This window comes from Anguilla anguilla, chromosome 8 (genome assembly GCF_013347855.1).
Source record: "Anguilla anguilla isolate fAngAng1 chromosome 8, fAngAng1.pri, whole genome shotgun sequence".
Taxonomy (NCBI): domain Eukaryota; kingdom Metazoa; phylum Chordata; class Actinopteri; order Anguilliformes; family Anguillidae; genus Anguilla; species Anguilla anguilla.
The window spans coordinates 20,520,074-20,541,478 of record NC_049208.1 but is presented as its reverse complement, the minus strand read 5'-3'; the positions used below and the strand labels follow the sequence as shown (position 1 = coordinate 20,541,478).

The window sequence follows — 21,405 nt, the reverse complement described above, 5'->3', positions numbered from 1 at the left end:
ACACACACACACAGGAGGAACATGACATGCAGCCAAAAATCACGGCACTGACATGACACAGCACAGCCTGTGCTTTGTGGTAGTTTTGTTCAGTACTCCACTGCCTGGGGGATATTCAGCCACTCACACAGCTGATTGAACCAGGACTCATTCAGTACAGAACAAGCCTTACAGATCAGGCCTGATCCTCTGAAGAACTTAGAACATAGTACTATGTGATCTGTGGTTTAGTTTTTGCGCATTTCCAACCGCTCAGCATCCTTCCAATTCTGAGGCAGAGGACCCGGGTCTGTGTTGCAAGGCTACACGGACACATTTACTTGGTGAGAACGTCATTCATTGTTCTGAGTAAATTCTATGTAGTCGACAGCAGGGACAGTGGTGTTAACTACAAACTCTGCAATCTGTTCAAGCAAATTTCTGCGAAAATGCTCAAATTTAAAATGTGTATTTTAATCAACACACTGATTAATATGATAATTTAGAAAAAATAGTTCTGTATGAGAGTGAACATTTTTTAATTCTTGTAATGTTTGATTTTCATAATTCTGACTTTATCCTTGTTGCTCAATAATGGTTTTTGAATGTGCGTGACAAGATCCTAGTTTATACTGTTACGTCCCCTGCCTCTGCTGGTCTGGGTAGTGTAGGTGGAGGTAGTTGCCTGATTGCCTGATTGCTTGATTGTCTCCACCTGCCTGTGAATCAACATAAGCCGAGCAGTATGAGGCAGGGGAGATCTTCATTTTCTTAAAATTTGTGTTTCTGGTTTCTCGTGGGAACAGTTTGACATTCAAAACAGTACTTGATATTTGTGAGCAATGATAAACTAGCCTTATAGTTATACTCAAGTCTAATATTCAGAAATAAAACTTAGTTCTGTTGCTGAACAGTGTATCTTTATCATTGTCTCCTCTGGTTGGATCATTTTGCTGCTGTACACCTAGCCACAAGCTGATAACGTTGTGACAACATTTCTAAAATGTTATTGAAGTGTTATCATGGTCTGTTCCTACTCTTATTGCACACTAAAGCATCTTGTGGACTCTGTATCCAGTAGATCAAGGTTAGTGTAGCGCCAGACTTCCAAGGCCTCATAATTTATAAACAGCAGTTGGCTAGTAGCATAACTATAATCAGTGCAGAATTTAGTTGGAAACAAATCTCAAAGCAAACCATACAGGGTCTCCTAAACAGTGGGTGGTGGTGCTAATAGAGCGCATGTAATGAAAGCACAGTCGTACCTTAAAAATCATGCCTGCCATGAGCAGCTTGCAGATGAGTATGACAGAGATGGACGTTATTTTATTGTGTTAATTGTTGGTATCAGTTGGTGGGAGATTTCAACAAGATGTCAGCTGCAGAAAGAACGTGTATAGAAGCTTCAGTACATTCACTGGGAGGCACGCTCGTTCAAGTCCAATAGCGCAAAAGTTCAGGACGCTCTCTTCATCCCTGTGGTTTGTTTTACTGGGGCTATAAAATGTTATTCTGGTAGACACTCCCTAGCTCACATCTGTAAACTACTTCCTTTGTGCTGTATGTGAAAACTTCCACATTAGATTATTCAACTTGTGTGTGAGATGATGCTTCAAGGTTGCTTTCCAGTTCATTAAAAAAGCAAAACACATTTGCTTCTTGTCAGGAATTCTATAGATGTTAAATGGATTTACGTGTTCTGTGGCCCTGTATCAACAGTGCACTGCCCGTGGATAAAAGATAATAAAAATTCAACATGCTTAAATTCAATAGCTGTTGACCTACTGGAATGGGTTTTTCCAGTACGTCAGCCCTGTGATTATGTGTATTTATTGAGAATAGCTTATCACCTGATTGTGCTGTAACATTTGTTTACTCTGTGTAAAAAAATTTAAAAAAAATGTTTGATGGGCCTGCATAGTATTGCATATTGTTGACATTGTACAAGCAGCATGGACAGTATGAGAGTTCATCCAGTAAGTTTTTAAAATAAGCTTTTTTTGTTGTTGTTCCTGTTCCATTTTTTGAGATGGAAGCTTTTTGTGTGACACTAATGATATGCAAAATGTAGAGATCTGTTTGAAAAAAGTGTAAACGATACTAGTTTTATAACCCTGTAACTAATTCAAGTCTTTTAGACTTTCAATTGATGTTGTCAATCTCTTTGGCCATAGACTGGTTGTTAATCATTAATTAAATAACTGGTGGCTTACAAGCACATCGACTTCTCCAGCCTGGACGACCAAGTTGACAAAATCAACTTTAAAAAATGTCTCAAGTGAAATGTTCAGTCATTTACCCCAGTGCCTATGATTGCCACAGTAATTAATAACTAATTTGGGGAGTAAGCCTGTGTAGTTCTCTTTAGTCTACTGGATTTCTCACTTATCCAGAGCCTGTGACTTAAACTAAAGTAGAGTGCGTAGCTCTCCTTCTCTGGAAATGTCTCTCACTTTCTTCTTTTTGTGATGTAAAATTCCTTTGTAAGTGAAATGTGAAAAGGAAATTTTGAAACAGATTTCCCCATCTGGAGCTGGTGTTAAACACGCAGATCAAAGGTTTCTACAGGTTTGGAACTTGTGTCTGTTTCCGCTCCATCCTAGGATTCCAACTTAGTTGAGAACCAGATATTCCAGCTGCCTGTTTAGTCTCCTGGTCACAGGGAACAACAATTCTCCCAGCATGCAGCTTTGATAATAATACCACGCCAGATATTTACCTGGGAAGGGCAGGGTTTTAGGGCAGATCTCAGTGAGGGTCAGGCTCTTGGTCTTGCGGTGGGAAGACTGCATGAATGTGCAGAAAGGCATCTCGATGGGTGTCGCTGCTTTAGAAGGTAAAGATCCATTCAGCTATCTTTTCTTTTTTGTCTTCAACTTCTATTTTAACACAAAGACCTGGTGCAGTCAGAAACGTCTGTGTTAACTTCCCAGGAAGATAAATATAAGCATATATTTTAAATAGTTTTTCAATGAGTAGGTCAATATTATTTAAACCCCACTTTCAAATTATGATTTTTTCACAGCGATTACCCACTTTTGTAAGGGAGAGAGCCAAATCCCTGTTCTGGATTTGGTTGGTTGTCGACACCTTCCAAAGGCGTGACATCCTTTTGTGTTTTGAGTGCTGACTCCACTTTTTATAAGTTTATAGGTTAGCCCTAACACACAGCATTTCTGTGTCACTGCCAGTATTCAAGTCATGTGGAAGGCACGTTGACTTTCGAATAAACTTTTGTGAAATAACTTTCACATAAAAAACTGTCTGGCCCAATTCAAAAAGTATACTAAACAGAAAAAAGTACAGATGAACTATCCCTTTAAAACCCAGTAAAAACTCTCCAGTTACTATAAGTATATGTCATATATTCCTGAGACCCAGCAGAAAAAGAAACTGAAGGATTTTAATTTTTGAAGTAATACAACATGTTGTAATCAAAATATTTTCAAAAATATTTATTTTATTTTTATTGCATGACCCTTGTTGTGTAGGTTTCAGCATAGTAGAATATATGGTTCTTAAGATTAAGAACAGAGACTCATAAACTCATGAATGAGACTTAGGATGATATATTGTCTATGTGGCTTCCCTGAATGAGCTCACTGTGATATTTTATGCTGTATTATTTATGATATTATTGTGCAGTACACTAAATGTGATAGCAGAATCCCTGTTGGCGTAAATTGCTTAGCACTTAACAAAAGCAGTGCAGATCTGTTGTTCCCATAAAGACAATGGCAGTGTGTCTGCAAGGCCAGGATGGCCACTGCTGTGGTGAGACGGAATGGGATTAAAAGGTACTGGCTTTGTAACCCGGGGCGACGGGCCCTTATCAATCAGAATGAACACTTCCCCCCCCCTCGTCCATTGGCAGCAGTGACCACTGTGACAGCAGCATTCGTAGTCAGGAAGAGGGGGATGATGGATGTGTAGGCTCACCCTCACAGGAAGCGGGGGTTGGGAAAGGAGATCCCTGGCTTGCGGCTCAAGGGACCCTCATTGTTGACGCGCCAGTTCTATTGAAGGGTCCTTTTAAGGAAATCAGGAGCCATTGGGGGAAGGGGGTAGAGGTGGGTGGCTGTACTGTAACACTGTAGGATCATCGTAAGAACTACCCACTGCTCTGAGCAAGGAAGGGCGATTGATGAAAGTCAGGAAAACATCCTCTGGAGAATATTAAGGAAAGCTCAGGATGATAGTGTACCTGTGTAACTACTGGGTGCATTTCCAAAGGAATTGCTTTTTTAATCCATTAGTAGCCCTGCAGACCAGCTCACACACCCACTCCAAAATCGCACAAATTCAAATTCCCAATTCTGGTATTGACCCCTGGCTGACCCCCTTCCCCCATCGCCTGATAAGACGCAGTGTCCTGATAATACAGGACCAACATTAAACACGGCTTTAAAACTGCCCTTTTACACCCTGTAACAAATATGCCTGTCTAAAGGGCCATTTAAAGAAGACCATCCACCCCCCTGCCTCGGCCAAGTCCACTCTCAGATAGAGGGTGGAACAGACCAATAAATGGGGTGGGGGGGTGGGGGGGGGGGGGGGGGTCAGAGCAGAGACTGAAGCAATGAGCAGCTGGATACTGCTCTACTTCCCTTTACTACACCTTAGTAGTAACTCTCACTACACCTTAGTAGTAACTCACTACACTTTAATAGTGATTCTCACTACAACATAAGAGGGGTACCCTGCTGTACCTAAGTTTCCAGAAAACGGAAAAACCCAGATGCATCCACGGTACAAGATTTGTTGGGTCATAAGCTGCCCCAAGATTAGGAGGTCTTCTATCTCCACAAAGACAAATGTCTATCCAGAATTCACAAATTACATCTTGTGTCATATAGTCTGAAATCCCACTGTGATTTGGTGATCTTGAGGACTGTTAGAAGTGAAAATGATTTGTGCTTGCTTAAAAGAATTAATGAGATCTGCCTGAATGTTGTCAAAGGGTGTTGTCATAGAAACGCAAGATTTTGAAAGGTCCTCATGCTGAATTTAATTTCTTCTCTCTGTTGAGTAGTCAAAGGCGTTGCTGTCAGTACAGGAAAAATGCATCTGAAATAAATTTGGGTTAAAAAAGGAAATTATGAACTACTATATAAATTTTAATTTTAAATGAGGGGCAGTGGTTGTAAAATATCATGATATGTGACATATAATTATTGCCTGAAGCAGCCAGAGAATGAAATGGATGTGCTTTAGCATTTGGTGTTCGTGGATGTCCATGGATGCTTGCTATTCAAGAGCTCTTACCTTGAGTGTTGCTGCATTAGCTACCTCACGGCTGGCGCAAGGTAAAGATTCAGCGGCTCCTCTGTGTGTCCCCTAGCTCGGTAATATTACACCGACCGGAGGAGTTAGCAAGGTCACAATGACCTCACTGGCCCGCCGTAGCCCAGATGGCCACGGGTTAGTCCATCCCAGGGAGGAGTGGGCAGAAACGACTGTACAATGACTGTAATCACATACTGACTCAGAGGCCAGCTGGTGGAAGGGGCACCTTATGACACCTGTGTTTTGGGGTACAGTCTGTACAGTATTGTGTGTGTGTGTGTGTGTAATAATGTATGCAAATGTGTGTGTGTTTGTGTTTGTGTAAGTGCATGTGTCTTTTTTTGTGGGTACTGTGTGTAATGTTGTGTATGTGTGAGTGTGCTTGTGTGTGTGTGCGCACACGTGTGTTTGTGCGCGTGTGTTTGCATGTGTGTGTGTGCGTGTGTGTGGCACTGCTGTGTGTGAGTACTGGGTGTGGGGGTGGATTGGTTACCATCTGTTTTCAAATTCAGTGGCTCATCTTGCTGAATCAGCAGTGGTAGACAGCAGTCCAGACTGCTGACCACTCTTAACTGTTCTTAATGCACTAAGCAGGAATAATGAGCCCCTTGTTTCAACAGGCCATATTTTCTTCGCTGATGACAGTTCACTGAAGAACGTTCTGTGGTGCAATAACCCATCCAATTCTTTAACTGTAATTGCTTTTCATTGAATTAGAATGTTTTTTTAAATTCTGGAAATACATTTGCATGAAACTCCACAGTGCAGACTCTGAAAATGAGTGAGCTCTTGTTTATATTCATAAGTTTAATTCCAGTGACAATACTTTTGATTTTGATTTTTACCTCAGAAAATGTTCATTATTTGTGATGGGCATTTAAATGGTCTGTCCTGTTCTCTTTCTATAAGAAAACCTGTAAATCATCTTGCTTTCTTATCCGCAGTCAATAGAAAGAAAGTTGTCACTGCCCTTCATTCAAGTTCAAGCCACTGTCTCAATAGTTAATGTCCAAATTTGACAGTTTAACAGTTTGGTGTTTATGGTGTTTTGATCATGATAAACTTTATACTAACTATATCCATTCCATTCCCTCTGGACGTGATTAAAGAGCCTAAAAGTTTTCCTGTTTAGTGAGTTTATCAGACGCTTTCTAAGGGTTAACATTTTCATTCCTCTTTATTGAGTTTGGGAAGTTTCTAATGAGGGGCTGTCCAGGGGCCGTTGTTAATAGATTATCCTGACCTTTGTCTAAGGACAGGATTTGGTTTAAGGTTAAATACCTTGCCCTTAAACCCATCCCCATCGGTGGCGTATGTGGCAAGGTCAGTGCTCCCCTCAGCCCTGTTTGCACACAAAGGCCGACTGGCCCCTAATGGATTGGCCCCGCAATCCCCAGGCAGCCCCAGCGCCTGCCTTGGAGCCCCGACCCCCTTTGAAATCCTCTCTCCTTGGTTTTAAAAAGAGTTTTTTATAACTGGACAGTAAACCCCCCAGTGGCTTAATGATGATGACTTCTTCATCTGCCCAAATGCTCCTTTTGTCTCTGCGTAAGCCCCACCCCCTGCCTCCTCCACCTCCCCCAATAGTCCTGGGACTAATCTGCCCCCAGGCCGGGATCCCCCCCACCCCCACCCCCCCGGCTGTGCCTCTGCTCTGCTGCCGATGTCAGTGATGGCATTCAGGGGGAATGCGGCCTTTTGTTTGCGTGGCCGGGTGCGTGACGCCTGAGCGAGCCGCGCCGCTGCCTTTTCGCACTTCGGGGGCCCGGCGGGCGGTCTGAGCGGGGCCTCGCCGAGCGCGCTTCCTGCGGGAGCCTCTCGCAGGGAGGTCAGAGTCAACACGCAGGAGCAGCAACTTGGCCGAGCGAGGGAGGTGCCTCGGCGTGTGTTTTAGCACCCCCTCCCTCCCCCGCTCCTCGTACACTCCCCTCATTCACCTGATGCTCATTTGTCAAAAGCAGATCTTCAGAATGAGATTAAAAGGTGTCATGTGGGACACATTTATGGCCAGCTTTGCTTTTAGGCTTTCTTTTTCCGCATTAAGCATTTTGTATGAACATTATGCCTCTGCAGAATTATTGCAGTGGTTAATTCTGAATAATTGGAAAACCTCTGTTGTAGCTCCAAATCCAGGGGTGCTCAGTTCTCTCTGGAAAGTTCTGGAAAATTCCACATCTCCCACTAAGTCCTATTCATATTTACATCTTGAACAATACAATTGTACTAGTCTAAAGCACCCACCATGCCTGCTGATCACAAATGCTCTATGCTATTTTCAGAGTACGTTAGCATTACTCAAACACTGCTGCTACAGTTTGAAGTTTTGATAAATTGTGGCCGTGGGCTGAATCGATGTGAGCTTTAGCAGATACGCTAAGAAGTGGGGTAGGTGGGCGTGCTGTAAAAACAAGAGCGCAGCTTTACAGCCCTGACCCCGTGTGTTTATTGTGTCCTGTGAGATAAACAGGCTTCTACTCACTGATGCAAAGCGCTGGAGCGCCATTCAAGGAAACAATCTCCAAAAAGGAGGAGGGCTCAGAAATCAAACCTGCATTCCAGTGTCTCTGGAGACCGCGGGTTCCCAAAAATGAGTACAGGGTTGCGCTAGGTCACAAGATGCCTGTGCTTTGTTCTCTCTGCCAATATAGTCATATATTCTGAACCAGATTTTGTCAGAAAACACTGCTAGCTCGGTACATGGTGCATTTGTGTTCATTTCTGTATTTGTCAATGACGAAAGAAAGAGAAGCCTGAACTCTGAATTGTATTGTTAATATAGAACAAAGCAGTCAGTGCTAACCTTTCTATTTTGTTCTAGTTTCAGCAGTTTATTTTTATTGCAGTCAGCCAAGCCTTCATCAGTGCGATAAAGTGCGATAAAGGTTTAGCCCAAAATGTCCACCTGCATCTGTTAGAAATTTAAAAAAATAAATAAATAATTTACTGCATGTGGCCTGAGAAGAACCAAAGATGCAATTTATTTTCTTTTTCCATCAAGGCTATCTGTTCATGTGTTTTTGTCAATTAAACTATTGATTTCATTTGTTAAATTTGGTCACATTTGTGTCCTTGGTATTGAAAGCCAGGGCGGAGTTGGACAGAACGAGGAGTCGGGTTATGTCGTGACATTCTCTAGCAGTAAATGGAAAGGCTTTCTCCAGGGAAACATTCTCCATGCAGTTAAAGAAGGGGAAAAAGAGGGATGGGACTCATGAGTAATGTTTAGACAAACTCTTCTGTTCATCATCAGGCCAAAGCTTCTGTTTCCTTTGGTTTTATGCTCTGAGTCAAGGAACTGGAATGAAAACTAGTGGGCTTCCATGTTTGAATCCCGAGAACTAGGTAATATGTTATAAGCCGCGTTTCCACCAAAATTACCCGGAACTTTCAGTCCCAGGAACTACTTTACCAGGAACTAAAAGGTTCCTTCAGCCAATGGTTGTCTGCGTTTCCACCGGGGTCTAAAGTACCGCGAAGATTAGGCAAATTAGCCCACTGACGTTGTCGTCGGTCCATCTGTCATATGATTTCTTCTGTAACCCCATACTACCACCGAAGTAGCCTACATTATTTTCTAATAACCGGGACAGCCCGGAGGGGTTTATTCCACTTATATACAACGGGTTACCAACAATGACTATATATGGTTACTTTTGTATTTATTGATTTTCATATATCCTCTCAAACACATTAATTAACAGCAGAAAACATGCACACGTTGTAAACAATTTGCTGTTTTATTACTTTCTCGTCGTCAATTCCATATAGGCTAATCGCAAAATGACAAGAATAGAACGAAAACTCGGACTTGCGTGAAAATGTAAATTAGTAGTGGTACAGCCACCGTTTGCTTTCCTTCGAAGTTACTGCTAGCCGAGCAGCGAAGTGTGCCCTCCAGATGCGAACCATGCACCATAAATGAGTTTCGTGGAATTGAAAAATGGCAGTAAAATTGAGTAAAATTACAGCAGTCTGAAAAAGCTAAAGGGAAGATTACTATAATTAACCTGTTATTTTACCCGGATAAAAAGTGCGGTGATTTCCAGTTTGCTTTTACTGTATCACCAATGTTAATTATGCAGAACTACCGCATACCTCACATAACTGTATCAAACGTTTTGAGTCAATTACAACGGGCTAACAAAGAAAATCCGGAAGAAAATATTCAGCAACCGAATTAATCCGTTTGAATGTTTTGGTAGCCTACGTAATATGCTGTCCCAGCACGAATGCTTAGCATTTTATAAAACGAATACTAAAGCAAGAAAAGAACAGAAGAGCACACGTTATAATTCCAAGACGTTGACAGGCTATAACCAAAAGTAGGCTACTGCGCCGCATAACATACAAGTTTGATTTTAAGTTATTATGAAAATAAATTGGTTTGCCGCTGCATATTTTCAAACATGGCGGGTAATGGCGGAAAATAAATACAACACAAATGCTACGAGTACTCGACCAATCAGAAAAGTTCAGCGCTGCAAGCTCCACCCAAAAGGTTCCTGTACTTTCGGAAAGTACTACCCCCCGAGCAGGAACGTTTTGGGGGGTAAAACAAAGCCCCCAGAACTAAATTTAGACCCTAGTTCCTGCGGTGGAAACGCACTGAGTTCCTCAAAAGGTTCCTAGTTCCGGGGTATAGTTCCTGCGGTGGAAACGCGGCTATAGACTGGACTACATAAGATGTTCTCTATGTACTGTAAGGACTTTTGTTTAGCAAATGCTTGAATAGTAGGCATCCACACAGCATTACTTTCCCTTGTGCTGTGCTTACTCTTGGGCTGCAGTAGAGCCTTTTACCTATTTGAGATTTTAATGTCAGTTTCATTTTCATAATTGATGGAGCACCCATCTGTTTTAATGTTTCCATCTTATTTTGTAAAACGGCTCAATAAGCTTACTGTTGTCCTTTCATGCAAGGTCACGTCTCATGCTTTGAAACCGCACGTTTGTTATACTACACTCAGGTAGCCCTTTTCCCTACGATCAGCTATCCATGCTATCTGGGGCATAGGTTTAGAGCCGCCCGGGCGGGATTAGCCCTCATTTGATCCCACTAATGAGAAGGAAAATCCCGGTTGCTGAAGCAGTGTGTTTCTGTAGAGCTGTAGCAGTAATTAGAAGAAGCTTGCAGCCATGCTGGTGTTCCTTAAGGTTGATTCTAACCTTCTGCTGTTTACTCAACAAGCCCTTGGTTTACTCCACTTCTGTTTTTGAGGGCCTTTCCCGTCATGTGATCTTTCAACATACAGGGAGAGACTTTGGCTTTGGGTGTTACTCTGGGTACTGGTAAATTGAAGCCCTTTTAGTTAAAAAAAATTATAATAATCCACAAAAACACCAACACTGTTGTTTTTAAGAACTTTTGTATTTTTCTCTGGTTTCTTTATCATTTTTTTATTTTCATTTGCTTTTTTCTTTGGTTTTGTGATGCTCTGTTGTTTTCTAAGTGTAGCGTATATTTTTGTGTTAGCATGTGAATGTGCAATCATTCTGCCAGTTGATGAAATCAAGACAGCTTCTTCAGGAGCTTGAAATCCAAGACTGTGCCTTCTGCATTCATTTATTCATTCGTTCATTTGTTCATTCATTCACTTCCTGTGTAAAATCATTCCTCCCTCCCCAAGGTCGCCTTATATAATGAACAAAGGCTGGCGTTCACCTAGTCAAAACAGCATCCAGGTTGCTTCAGTAACCAGTCTGCCGAGCAAAATGGCCCCCCTTTCCTGCTGAAAGTTGTGCCCAAGCCCTTATTTATTGTCATTTTGGAGGGAGGCTGTTTGCATCTCATCTCTAGTGCTTCGTGTTCCTTTAGTGTTCTGAAGACCCTGTGATAGCATTTGCAGAACATTGTTCTCAAGCTGTTTAAGCAACCAGATTGAGAATGATATTTGCTGTTTGAATGGGAAGCCCCCTCCCACCCCCAATAAATGGTTCCTAAGTGAGTGAGAGGTCATAGATTGGTCACCGCGTTAGTCGTCGGTGTAAAAGGATAGGGAAATCACATAATTTACACAAAAGGTACGTTGGCCTGTGTATCCAGAGTTTTAAAAAAATGAACAGGGAATTTTTTTTTTTCATCCGAGTCCTTTATTAAGCCAGCATTCCCACCACTGGACAAGTATTCCAGCAGCGTGAGTAGTGTCTGTAATGCACACCCTGTGGAGCAGCCCAATCTTGGACCTGCACTGGGACATGAGGTATAAGCTTTGACCCTGCATACTCAAAGGCTGCCTGTCCTTTAAACTGGCCCCAATAAAAGAGAGAGAGAGAGAGAGAGACAGAGAGAGAGAGGGACAGAGAGACAGAGATGGGGTGGGAGATTTTTTATTGTATTTTGGTTTATGGACCCTGTTTGGTGTCACTGACGCGGTCATAGTCCACGGTTCCCGGTTCGTATGCGGCCACATTGAAGCCTCTGCAGCAGGGCGGCCCTATAAGCGCATCTGCCACCACGGGGGGTCAGCGGGGCCACGATGGATGAGCCCATGTGTGCTCCCACCCCTACCCCCTCTTCCACCCCCACCCCCTTCAGAGCAAATGGCAGAATCAGGAGGGGTGGGACTGGGGGAAGGGTGTGTTTGTGTGTTTGTGTGTGTGTGTTTGAGAGAGAGAGAGAGAGAAAGAGAGAGATTGCAGATTTTTAAGCTTTTGAGCAGGGGACAAGAGCTTGATGTCAGAACTGAGGAGTATCACACAGGAACCGGTGGCCGATTCACCAAAGGCCATGTGAGGCATCTTGCGTTAAACCAAAGCCTGTTTCTGCTTGGATATTTTTCCCCCGGCCTCATCTTAGGTGGACCTAATGACTACAATGAAACACAGGGCTTGAGTGTAATTTTCTCTCTCTGCTGGGTGTGGAGTACAAGGTTGTCTTCTGAGAATACTTAGGAGGAACCTCAGGAACCTCAGTGGATCAGATGGCAGGTAAGGGCTTGGGGAATCAGTCTCCTGGGTTCTGTTTCTTCTCTGGTGTCAAGGTTTATAAGACCGTATTGTTAGTCTTATAAACGTCCTTGGTGGTGTTAATGAGCTGGGCTTTTAACGCCTCTTTCGCAGGAGAGCCACCGCTTTGGCCTTCTCTCCCCCTCCCCCGGTAATCCAGTTCCCACTGTCTGCTCCCTCTCGCGCACAACTAGCCGAGGTTCATTGCTGCCTTGCTTTTACCCCACGGAGGCTTTGAAACAACCGGCCGTTGCGTTTCCCTGCGCTGCGGTGCAGCGGCTGCTGGCGGTGGACTGCGGCGTCTGCAGGGCCCTCCGCCGGACTGGTCCGGCGCGGGGGACAGAGTGCCAGAATTGGGCCCGGGTCAATTTTGTGTTTGCGGATGTTTTTGGTGAGGTACGATGAGCGTTGGCCTGTAATGCTCTAACTCGAGGGTCAGACGGCAAGCCTCCTCTTGCTTCCATGTACAGTACGTTTTCCCAATTATCTAAATGCAGAGCGCAGTCAATAAGTACTGCCCTTTGTATTTATCAGTAATGTAGCAGTGGTGTAAGGTGGCTAAAGCATTTGTATGTATTGTCATTATGCAAATGAAGTGGAAAGAAATTGTGGTTGGGGGGGGCATGGAGAGGGAAGGGAGGGATTTGGGGTAGTTGAATTTGGCTGTTTTACTATTCAATACTAGAACTGGCTTTATGTTGAGGTTAAGTGTTGAGGTGGAAAAACAACCGTGGCGATTGTAATTTGGGGCTGAGGTCGGACTAAAACACATGTAATTCATTGAAATTACCTGTTAAACAAATAAATGTTGAACAAACTGTTCAAACTGCATGAGGAGATGTGCCGCATTCGGCCACGCAGAACTGGCAAAAAAATAGGCCGTGTTGCTAAGTTACAAAATTGAGACACTTAAATAGTCTCGAACAGGGAAAACAGATGTGGCCTCTGAGATCTTACGTACTCACATTCACTGTGTGTACGCCACCATAGCAGTATCGCACAGTGTTAGAACTGAAGAAAATTCAGTTGATTGGTGAAAAAAAATTGTGGCCAAAAGGAAAATTAATTGGTCATCAGCAGCAAAAATGCTAACAAATTATCTTTTTTTGAAATCCATTTCTGAATCCTTTTTTGAAAGAGGAGAAAATGCATGATGTGTGACATTACCCATAGTTCTGTTTGCTGACAGACAAAGTCTCCTGCCAGTTCAGCAGTTGGTCGAGAGCCACTTGAATGTCATTGGCACCAATCAGTGTTCAGGTGGCGAGGGATCAGCAGCCCCTGCCGACCACGCCTGAAGGACCAGCAAGATTACAAGTCTTTCCCTTCTCACACAGCTCAGCTGCTCTGTCAGCCTAGTTCTTCAAATCAGAGGCAAAAACAATCTGAAGCTCTCCGTAATGCAGGCTGGAAGATGTTTTTCGGCCTTATTATTTCCGGCCTTATCCGGACCGTTGTCTGAGTGTTTTCCACTGAAGTAGCTCTCTGATAGTCAGGCTCTGCTTCTGAAACTACCCTGCTTTCTGTCCTTTCTCTCACCCCCTGCATTCAGCTTGTAGCTATTTGATTAGCTCAGTCAGCTTTGGGTAATCATTCACCAAGGGTAATCTGGTACTGTATACGGTCAAGGCAAAGCAGGGTTTTCAAATCCCTAGTTTGCACTCATTGTCAGAGCAGATGCCATTCTCAGTCAGATTAACCCACGTTTGGCAGGATGAAGTTCAAACCCTCTGACAGTCGGTGGCTATAATGCGCTTTGCAAGGCTTTGCTGGTTTCATCTTGGGTAAACATTGCTGTGTGTTCTGTATCACTGTTGTCAGTACCTATTATATTTATATATGTTCTTGACTGCATACTATGTGCAAGAATATTGTGTGCTTGCAAGTATTTTATGTACTGTAAGCACACTGGTGAGTATGTACCATCAAGTCTACTAGTGTGCAGTGCAAACAAAATTGGGTAAATAAGAGCGCCCTTTTGTGTTTTCACCTTTCCATGACCTTTGATCTTTTATGCATATTGAGTTCATTCATCTAACCACCTGAAGCACTGAGGTCATAAGTATTTCAAGTTATAGCGTTAGCTAAGAATGTTAAAAGCAAAATAATTGTCAAGGAAGTGTGCAATTTCATCTATTGCCGATTTGGTTCAGTAAAAATGCGTAGTTAAATACAAACAAACGTGTGCTCTCCTGAAGCATGTGATGTTAGTCTGTGCTCGCAACCTGAGTTCGTACACACATGGATTGGAGGAAGAAGGGTCACGTGCAGCTGAACAGGACAGTATGCTGACACTCGATCTAATGGAACAGTGCCTTAACAGAAAGAGCCAAGCAGCAGTTTCCCTGCAGATATCTTTTAACAGTTTATTTAAGTGAAGTGTTTCAGTAGCCATTTTCCGTAATGTACTTGGTTGTAGCTTTCAGGCTTGCATGTTGCATAGTGGTCACATTCAGTAGTTTTTTTGGAGTAGTTATATTTTTAATAATCACCATTTCATTTAATTATTATTCCTTTTGCAGAAAATGCTTATTCTTTCCCACTGGAAGGGCTTTATGTTGTGGGAATTCCTGGCATTTCATATGGCAGCACCTCATTTTTATTTTTTTTCTCCCCAGATGGTAGAGTGGCACAGTTGAGCACTGACCTGACCTACAGGGGGCAGCGATGAACATGTCCCATTGCATCTGAGAGCCACATCGCAAGGTAACTGGACCCCGACGCCCAGCGTCTCTCGTGCTCTGTAAGAACACGTGTTATGAGGTCTGCCGTCCTCGTGTCTGTGGAATACGGTGAAGCAAAGTGGTCGCTGGAATGCCAGTGGTGGAGAGGTGCTGTACAGCATGGGGTTTCAGGAAGATGCTTTGATACATTTCGGGTCATTGCCACTTTTTTGGCTGGAACGCAACAGCGGGGCCAGCCCTACAAACGCGAATGTCTGTGACTGAGTGAGTGAGTGACTGAGTGAGTGATGAAGTTACACCATTGGTCGGCCGAGTTATGAAGTCACACCATTGGTCAGCCGGATCGCGTGTGTTATTGTTTTCCCTGAGCTTTCAGATATTGAATACGCAGTGTGAGAATTTGCCCTGTACAAACAGTATGAACTGTACTGGGGATTCTTTGCTCTGAAGATCCCAAAGGCTTATTTTTTTTAAATAAAAGAATTTTTTGCAAAACAATGTCATTTTTGCACCATGAAATTGTAACCAAATTAAGAGGATCACTTTTACCGGAAACCTCTTGTACAAAGCCCTGAAACGTGGTCTCCCACAGCCTTTAATCAAAGCTTTGCTGATGCGTGCTTTGTGTTTCTCACCAATGCCCCTGGGTCAGTGTACAGTGGTCTAGCTTTGCCACCCAGGCACTGGGGTTGGCTTATCGGTGATGCTTTTGTTTCTGGGAGCTCAGGAATGGCATGGGAGAGGTAAACAGAGATCTCATTGATGACAGACCTATTTCTGGCATTTGAGTGCAGGTACTGCCATCTCCTTTTGGTCTTTTCTCTTATCTTCACACAAGGACCGGAGCGATGTATTCTTGGGCATGTGGGGCCCTGGGTGTGGTCCTTTAATGTCTAAGGCCTTTGCAACAGACAGGAGGTCATCTAAACTTCTTAGGTGGTGCTCCTCCTCTCCATCTCTCCCTCTTTCTGCTTCTGTATGGCTGGTTGTGAGCACCAAAGCACCATGATTCCATTGGGTTAAGCAGCTTATCGCTGTCAAAGCAGGGCTGGAAACTGTTATTCTGGGCTCCTGCGGGGATCCAGCCAATGACGAGCCTTGGGTCTCGGCTCATTCTGGCTGACTATCTGTGCTCAGGTCCTGCATAGTGACCGGTCCTTCCGGACTTTTCCAGATTGGTGAAGGTCTGCCTCCAACCCCAGCGCATGTCTGTGTTTTCCTCAATAGTCTGGGCCAGCTAGATTTGGGGAAAAACATCTTACCAAATTCCCAGAATACTTACCTCATGGTAAATCCATCTAGTCTCGTGTTAGTTATGATAACATATCATGCAGAGTGATAGGCATTGATAAAAAACATCTCACTGTACGCTTTGAAGTGACGGTATCCTTCAAGGTTTGGGTCAAATCCATTTGAAGTCAATAAATTAAGGAAACAAATAGAAATTCAGTTTATCATGCTCTGCGAGGATTTTACTGAATTTAAATGGAATTGACCTCAACTCTGGTATCCTCTTTCCAAAGTGCTGTGACTTCAATGTGCTGCCAAAAAACGTTTTTTACACAAGCCCTTGAAACTGCCACGATTTATTTTTTTCAGCCCATCACCAAAAGAACTGATAAAGCGCTGTTAAACATTGTCTAAACCCGCTATTTCAATTGACGAAGGACTTTATTCTTGAAGCGCTGTGTTTCTGATATTTGAGATGGGGTGTTGTGTTTGTTGACTAGCCCTAACGTCCCATTCAGCCGATGACTTTTGTATAATTTCATCGCTGCTCGGGTCCATTCAGGGCTTGTGAAATATGCCCTTGTTGGTTTATAGTAGTTTCAAAGTTGTAAATACAAGGATTCATAAATGAAGAAAGAAGCACACAAGGTTCTTGAAAGTTAGAATCTTAGAATCTTAAATGGTAACCAAAAATGAACGGCGTGGATATTTGTCTCGTCTGAAAATTCAGTGGGTTTTTATTAAAATTTCAGACTACTCAGGATTGTCATGCTGCTTACATTTCAGTTTGTGAGTAAAAAAGCTAATGGTTGGGGAAAAAACAAAATGGTAACCTTTTACTAAATCCTACACATTTAACCACCAGACTGTGGGTTTAAACTGTGCTCCCTGGTACTCATGAGCTTATTAGTTTAAGAATAATGTATGCTGGAAGAGTACGTGGCAATATTGTGAATTTGAATTGGGCCAAAGAGAGCTTGGCACCAATCCTCTCTAAAGCAAAGATGCAGCACAATCTGCCTTCTCTTGCTGGGAGTCCGGCCCCTTGCCAAATTCAGTTCAAGGACAGCTGTTTCAATGGTAGACCGTATGGGGCCATGAAACCTGAAACCTCATGAAGTGCTTTTGGTTCCTTCTCATTCACTTGGATGTAACTTTTTCCTCTCTCAATGTAAACCTAAAATTACTGACTCACGTAACCATTCTCAAATGTGTTAATTGTGCTGAGCTTTGCAAAACATGCATCTGGGTTCTAAGCAGAGACAAAATAGATCATTAAAAAAGTAAACGTGCATTCGTACTCTCCCAAAATAATTATGTCTGACGTTTGTTATTCGTACCTTTTTCAGTAAACCATTTGGACTGAAACATTAGCACATAATAAATCCTTGTTTTGGGGAGTATATTAAGAGTAGTGTGCATTTTAACTAAATTTAACAAACATAATCTATCCATAACCATCCATACGTATCTCTATGCCATGCAATTCTCTGCAAAAGCAACAGATGTAGTGTGACAATCTCCCAGTTTGAAAAGTCTGAGATTTATTTCATTTTCCCTTTAACCTTTGTCCTCACTAACGTTTGCCAGTTGGTTGTTAGGGGGTGTGTTCTATTGCCCCAAGTAGGAGTGGCTTCGTTTAAATTGGTGTGCCCCTGGTCAGCCTTCTGTCTCTCTGCATTCCTCTCATTTCAGCAGGATACTATGACCTTGAAGCAGATCTTCAGACACTTTTCATATACTTGTCATTGATGTGACGCGGGGGGAGGTGGATTGTGCTTACGTGCTACGTGCTCTCTGCAGCTGATGCCTTGTTTGGATGTCTCGTTTGCCCCTGCAGAGAATGGGGAACTCGTATGCTGGCCAGCTGAAGTCAGCCCGCTTTGAGGAGGCGCTCCACAGCTCCATTGAGGCCTCCCTGCGCTCTAGCAGCGCAGCTCCGCGCCCCTTCTTCACCCAGCTCTACCTGGAGCCAGAGCATTACCGCGGCAACCCCGAAGGTAGGCGCAGCCGGCTTTTCCAAAGGGCCTGATGGGAAGTGGAGTCCAGAGCTTGTCGAATGCGCTTCGCGGTTTCGAGCTGTAGAATCGGGGCTGCTGGCCACATTCTGCACCAGCGATGTCGTGGATTGCCACTTAGACCGTGGGGAAAATCGCTGAGCGCTTTAGCCGGCCATGCTACCCGACAGCCTAATGCATGACCTTTTGAACGCACCCCTGTTCTTTGCATGGGGGGCTTAACTATGGCCTTTAAAACCGCCCATTGATCACAATAAAAACACAATGGCCGAAAGGTAACCCCCAATTTTATTGCTCTGGAATTGCTCTGAAAGAGACGTACAACAGATCTGACTTCAAATACAAAAGTGTAATAAAAATTAGCCACAATTATTCTGATCTTCTACCCAGAGTCCCCTGTGTTTCTTTAGCATGGTGATACTGGTGCTCATTTGTAATTTGCTTGGCTGCATTCCTCACAGACATGAAGCCCAGGATGGAGATCTCCCTGCAGTACTCGGAGCGGACTGGCCAGGAGCTCCGCCCCAGCCAAGCCTCCAACAGCACCAAGGAGGAGGACATGGAGGATGAGGAGGAGGACGAGGACGAGGAAGCCTCCGACCCCAGCGCCACCCCCATCCCTTACCTACAGGGCCCTCCCCCTGATGGCTCCTGCACCCTGGACGGTACACCTGCAATCCCACAATGCATTGCATCTCGTTTCCCCATCACGTCACCTGTTTGCCTACTGTTGTACTTCCACGATTTATATGTGCTGGAGTGGTCAAGTGCACACTGGCAGTAATGAACTTTAAACAGGCCTTTGTTATAGAACAAGTGTATTGACCTGCATATTCAGAGAGAAACCAAGACACAGAGACCTACTGGGCCTCTAATATCCTACCACAGCAGGAGCGTCACACTTACATGATAGTTTTTCATTATATTTGCATAATGTATTGTACATCTGACAAATAATGAACTATTACTGATATGTATTTACCTGCATTTGTACCAAAATAGTTGTTGTTGTTGTTGTTGTTGTTGTTATTAGCTTGGAAAATGGCCTGTGCTGATATGTAATGAATGCTTGTGATAAAAATGAAACTAAAAATGTACTGCTACTGTAACATGTATTGGTTTATAAGAACTGCTACTAGTAACATGCGCTAGCATAAATTAATATTGCTACACTATTCCAGACTTGGCATGGTAAAATGAAGAGTCTGCTCTGTGTCCTTAGGGTTCTGCCAGGCCGGGAAAGACCTGCGTCTGGTCTCCATGGGGACGGAACATATCGAGGTTCCTGCCGGGTTTGAACTAGTTGGGGCTAAGTCACCCAACATCCCCGGACACATACTGGTCTGCTTAGTGGACAGGCGCTTTCTGCCGGACGACAACGGGAAAAATGCACTTTTAGGTCAGTACCAGAAGACAAAGGGCTCCTTTAATGGCTGTCTGGGGATTTGGGCTTTTACGGAGATAAACTGTCCTCATTAAAACCAATATTGAAATCACATTAAAGGCATCGGCTAGTTTTAATAGCGGTGTGTCTCCTCATAGGGACTTCTTGTTCATTAGCAGCTTGGACTATTCTGGGAACAGGAACATTTAGTCCTGCTTGTTTTTCATTTCAGAAAATGTTCACATTGCAAGTTTACTTTAGATTTACTGAATCATTTATTTCTTCACTGTTGATTATGTCCAGTGGGATTGGTTGAAAATGTTGCTATCTCATTAAGCTTTCTACATTTTGGAAGTAAACAGAAGCCTTTTTTTAAAATGTAAAATTCATGTTATTAAATAATTTGTGTGTTGAGCCTGTTATTGTTTTCATAGCATTTAGAGATTCATATTGAATTAACTGGAACAAAATGAGAAATAATTGCTCCTGTGCAAAATCCCTTGTTTTCCTTCTTCAGAATGGATTGTAAAAACAAAGGTGCATTTCTCTGTGTGTCCTATCAGGATTTTCAGGGAATTGCGTGGGTTGTGGGGAGAAGGGGTTCCGCTACTTCACGGAATTTTCAAACCACATCAACCTGAAGCTGGCCACACAACCTAAGAAACAGAAGCACTTAAAGTACTACCTTGTGCAGAACTCTCAGGGTGCTCTGTGTAAAGGACCACTCATCTGCTGGAAAGGTGACACAGGGGCTGTTCTTACCTGCCTGTTTTAAAACACAAAACTGAGTTCTTCTTCTTTTACCCAGTTGAGCAGTGTTAACTTGAACCTTAATTCTACATTTAATACAGTATTACATTTTGTCACAATTTACACATTTTTATGGTAGTTCAGAAAAACCAGTAAGTATTGTATGAGCAATGGCAGAGAAGACATAATTGATGCAGTACTGATGCACTTTTTTTTCTCTCTACTTCAGACTGTAAAACAAAGCAGTCCGGCAGTACTGTTTCCCCGTCAAAGCCCAGCTCCTCATCCTCACCAAAAAACCAGGATAAAGGGGTGACGAGCGGCCGTGACTCCTCCCCCTTCTCTCCCTCAGGTGGGCCACACACAGACACGTGGCTAAGAGCGATGACACGGTCGCTTCAGGTTATTAGCATTGCTTCTGGTGCAGGTGGGGCCAGCAAGCATGCTTTAGAACAATTTTCTTCCAGCAATAGGTGAAGCCCACAGCTGGGACTGATCATACCAAATTTGAGGAAGATATGGGTGATATGGGGGGTGTGGAAGTTCAATACAAGTGTATAGTGTAAGTGTATATGTGCTTTTGCTGATTGTATAACTTGGCGAAAAGAGAAATAAGAAGAGAGAAAACACTGAATTTTAGATGAGCTTTAGATGAACTATGGCGTACATGACTAGAGGTTTGTGTATATATTGTGTTTTTACCAATAAGCATTGCCCTTTCCCCCAGGGATGTTTTGCTGTCCTGCGTGTAGAGATCTCTCCATGCATGCATGCATGTAATAAAGAAGCCTTACAACCCTAAACAGTGAGGGGTGACGTTCTGCCACAGGGGCCAGCATTGTAATTCTTCATCATTTCATAGGAGATGTTTTTGAGCCTTTTCGGAGCCATTTTGCGGTGAATTTGCCAGACAGTTAGAAGCATCTCAAAGTTTGCTGAGCGAACATTTATTAATTTACTCATTAGACGGACGCCCTTAGCTACAGACAGCGTAGAGTTAGCGGTTCGAGTCAGGAGTGCTGAAACTCTCTGGCGGTAGGGCCCAGCCCGCTATCAAACGCCTGGCCAAACATCCTGCTCCCAGCTCGGGTGGTCACGCTCCGTCAGGAAGGACTGCGATGGAGCACAA

At 43.4% G+C, this 21,405-nt stretch overlaps 1 protein-coding gene across 2 annotated transcripts in view; it reads left to right on the top strand.

Annotated features, from left to right (window-relative positions):
- greb1l (GREB1 like retinoic acid receptor coactivator) overlaps positions 1-21,405 on the top strand; it is a 61,115-nt gene that overhangs the window by 16,002 nt on the left and 23,708 nt on the right. For both annotated transcript variants that reach the window (XM_035431569.1, XM_035431568.1), the window contains exons 2-7: positions 14,829-14,916; positions 17,965-18,124; positions 18,604-18,807; positions 19,365-19,541; positions 20,090-20,266; positions 20,506-20,628. In XM_035431569.1, coding sequence (XP_035287460.1) covers positions 17,968-18,124; positions 18,604-18,807; positions 19,365-19,541; positions 20,090-20,266; positions 20,506-20,628 — 838 coding nt within the window. In that variant the 5' untranslated portion in view covers positions 14,829-14,916; positions 17,965-17,967. The remainder of the gene's footprint in view (positions 1-14,828; positions 14,917-17,964; positions 18,125-18,603; positions 18,808-19,364; positions 19,542-20,089; positions 20,267-20,505; positions 20,629-21,405) is intronic.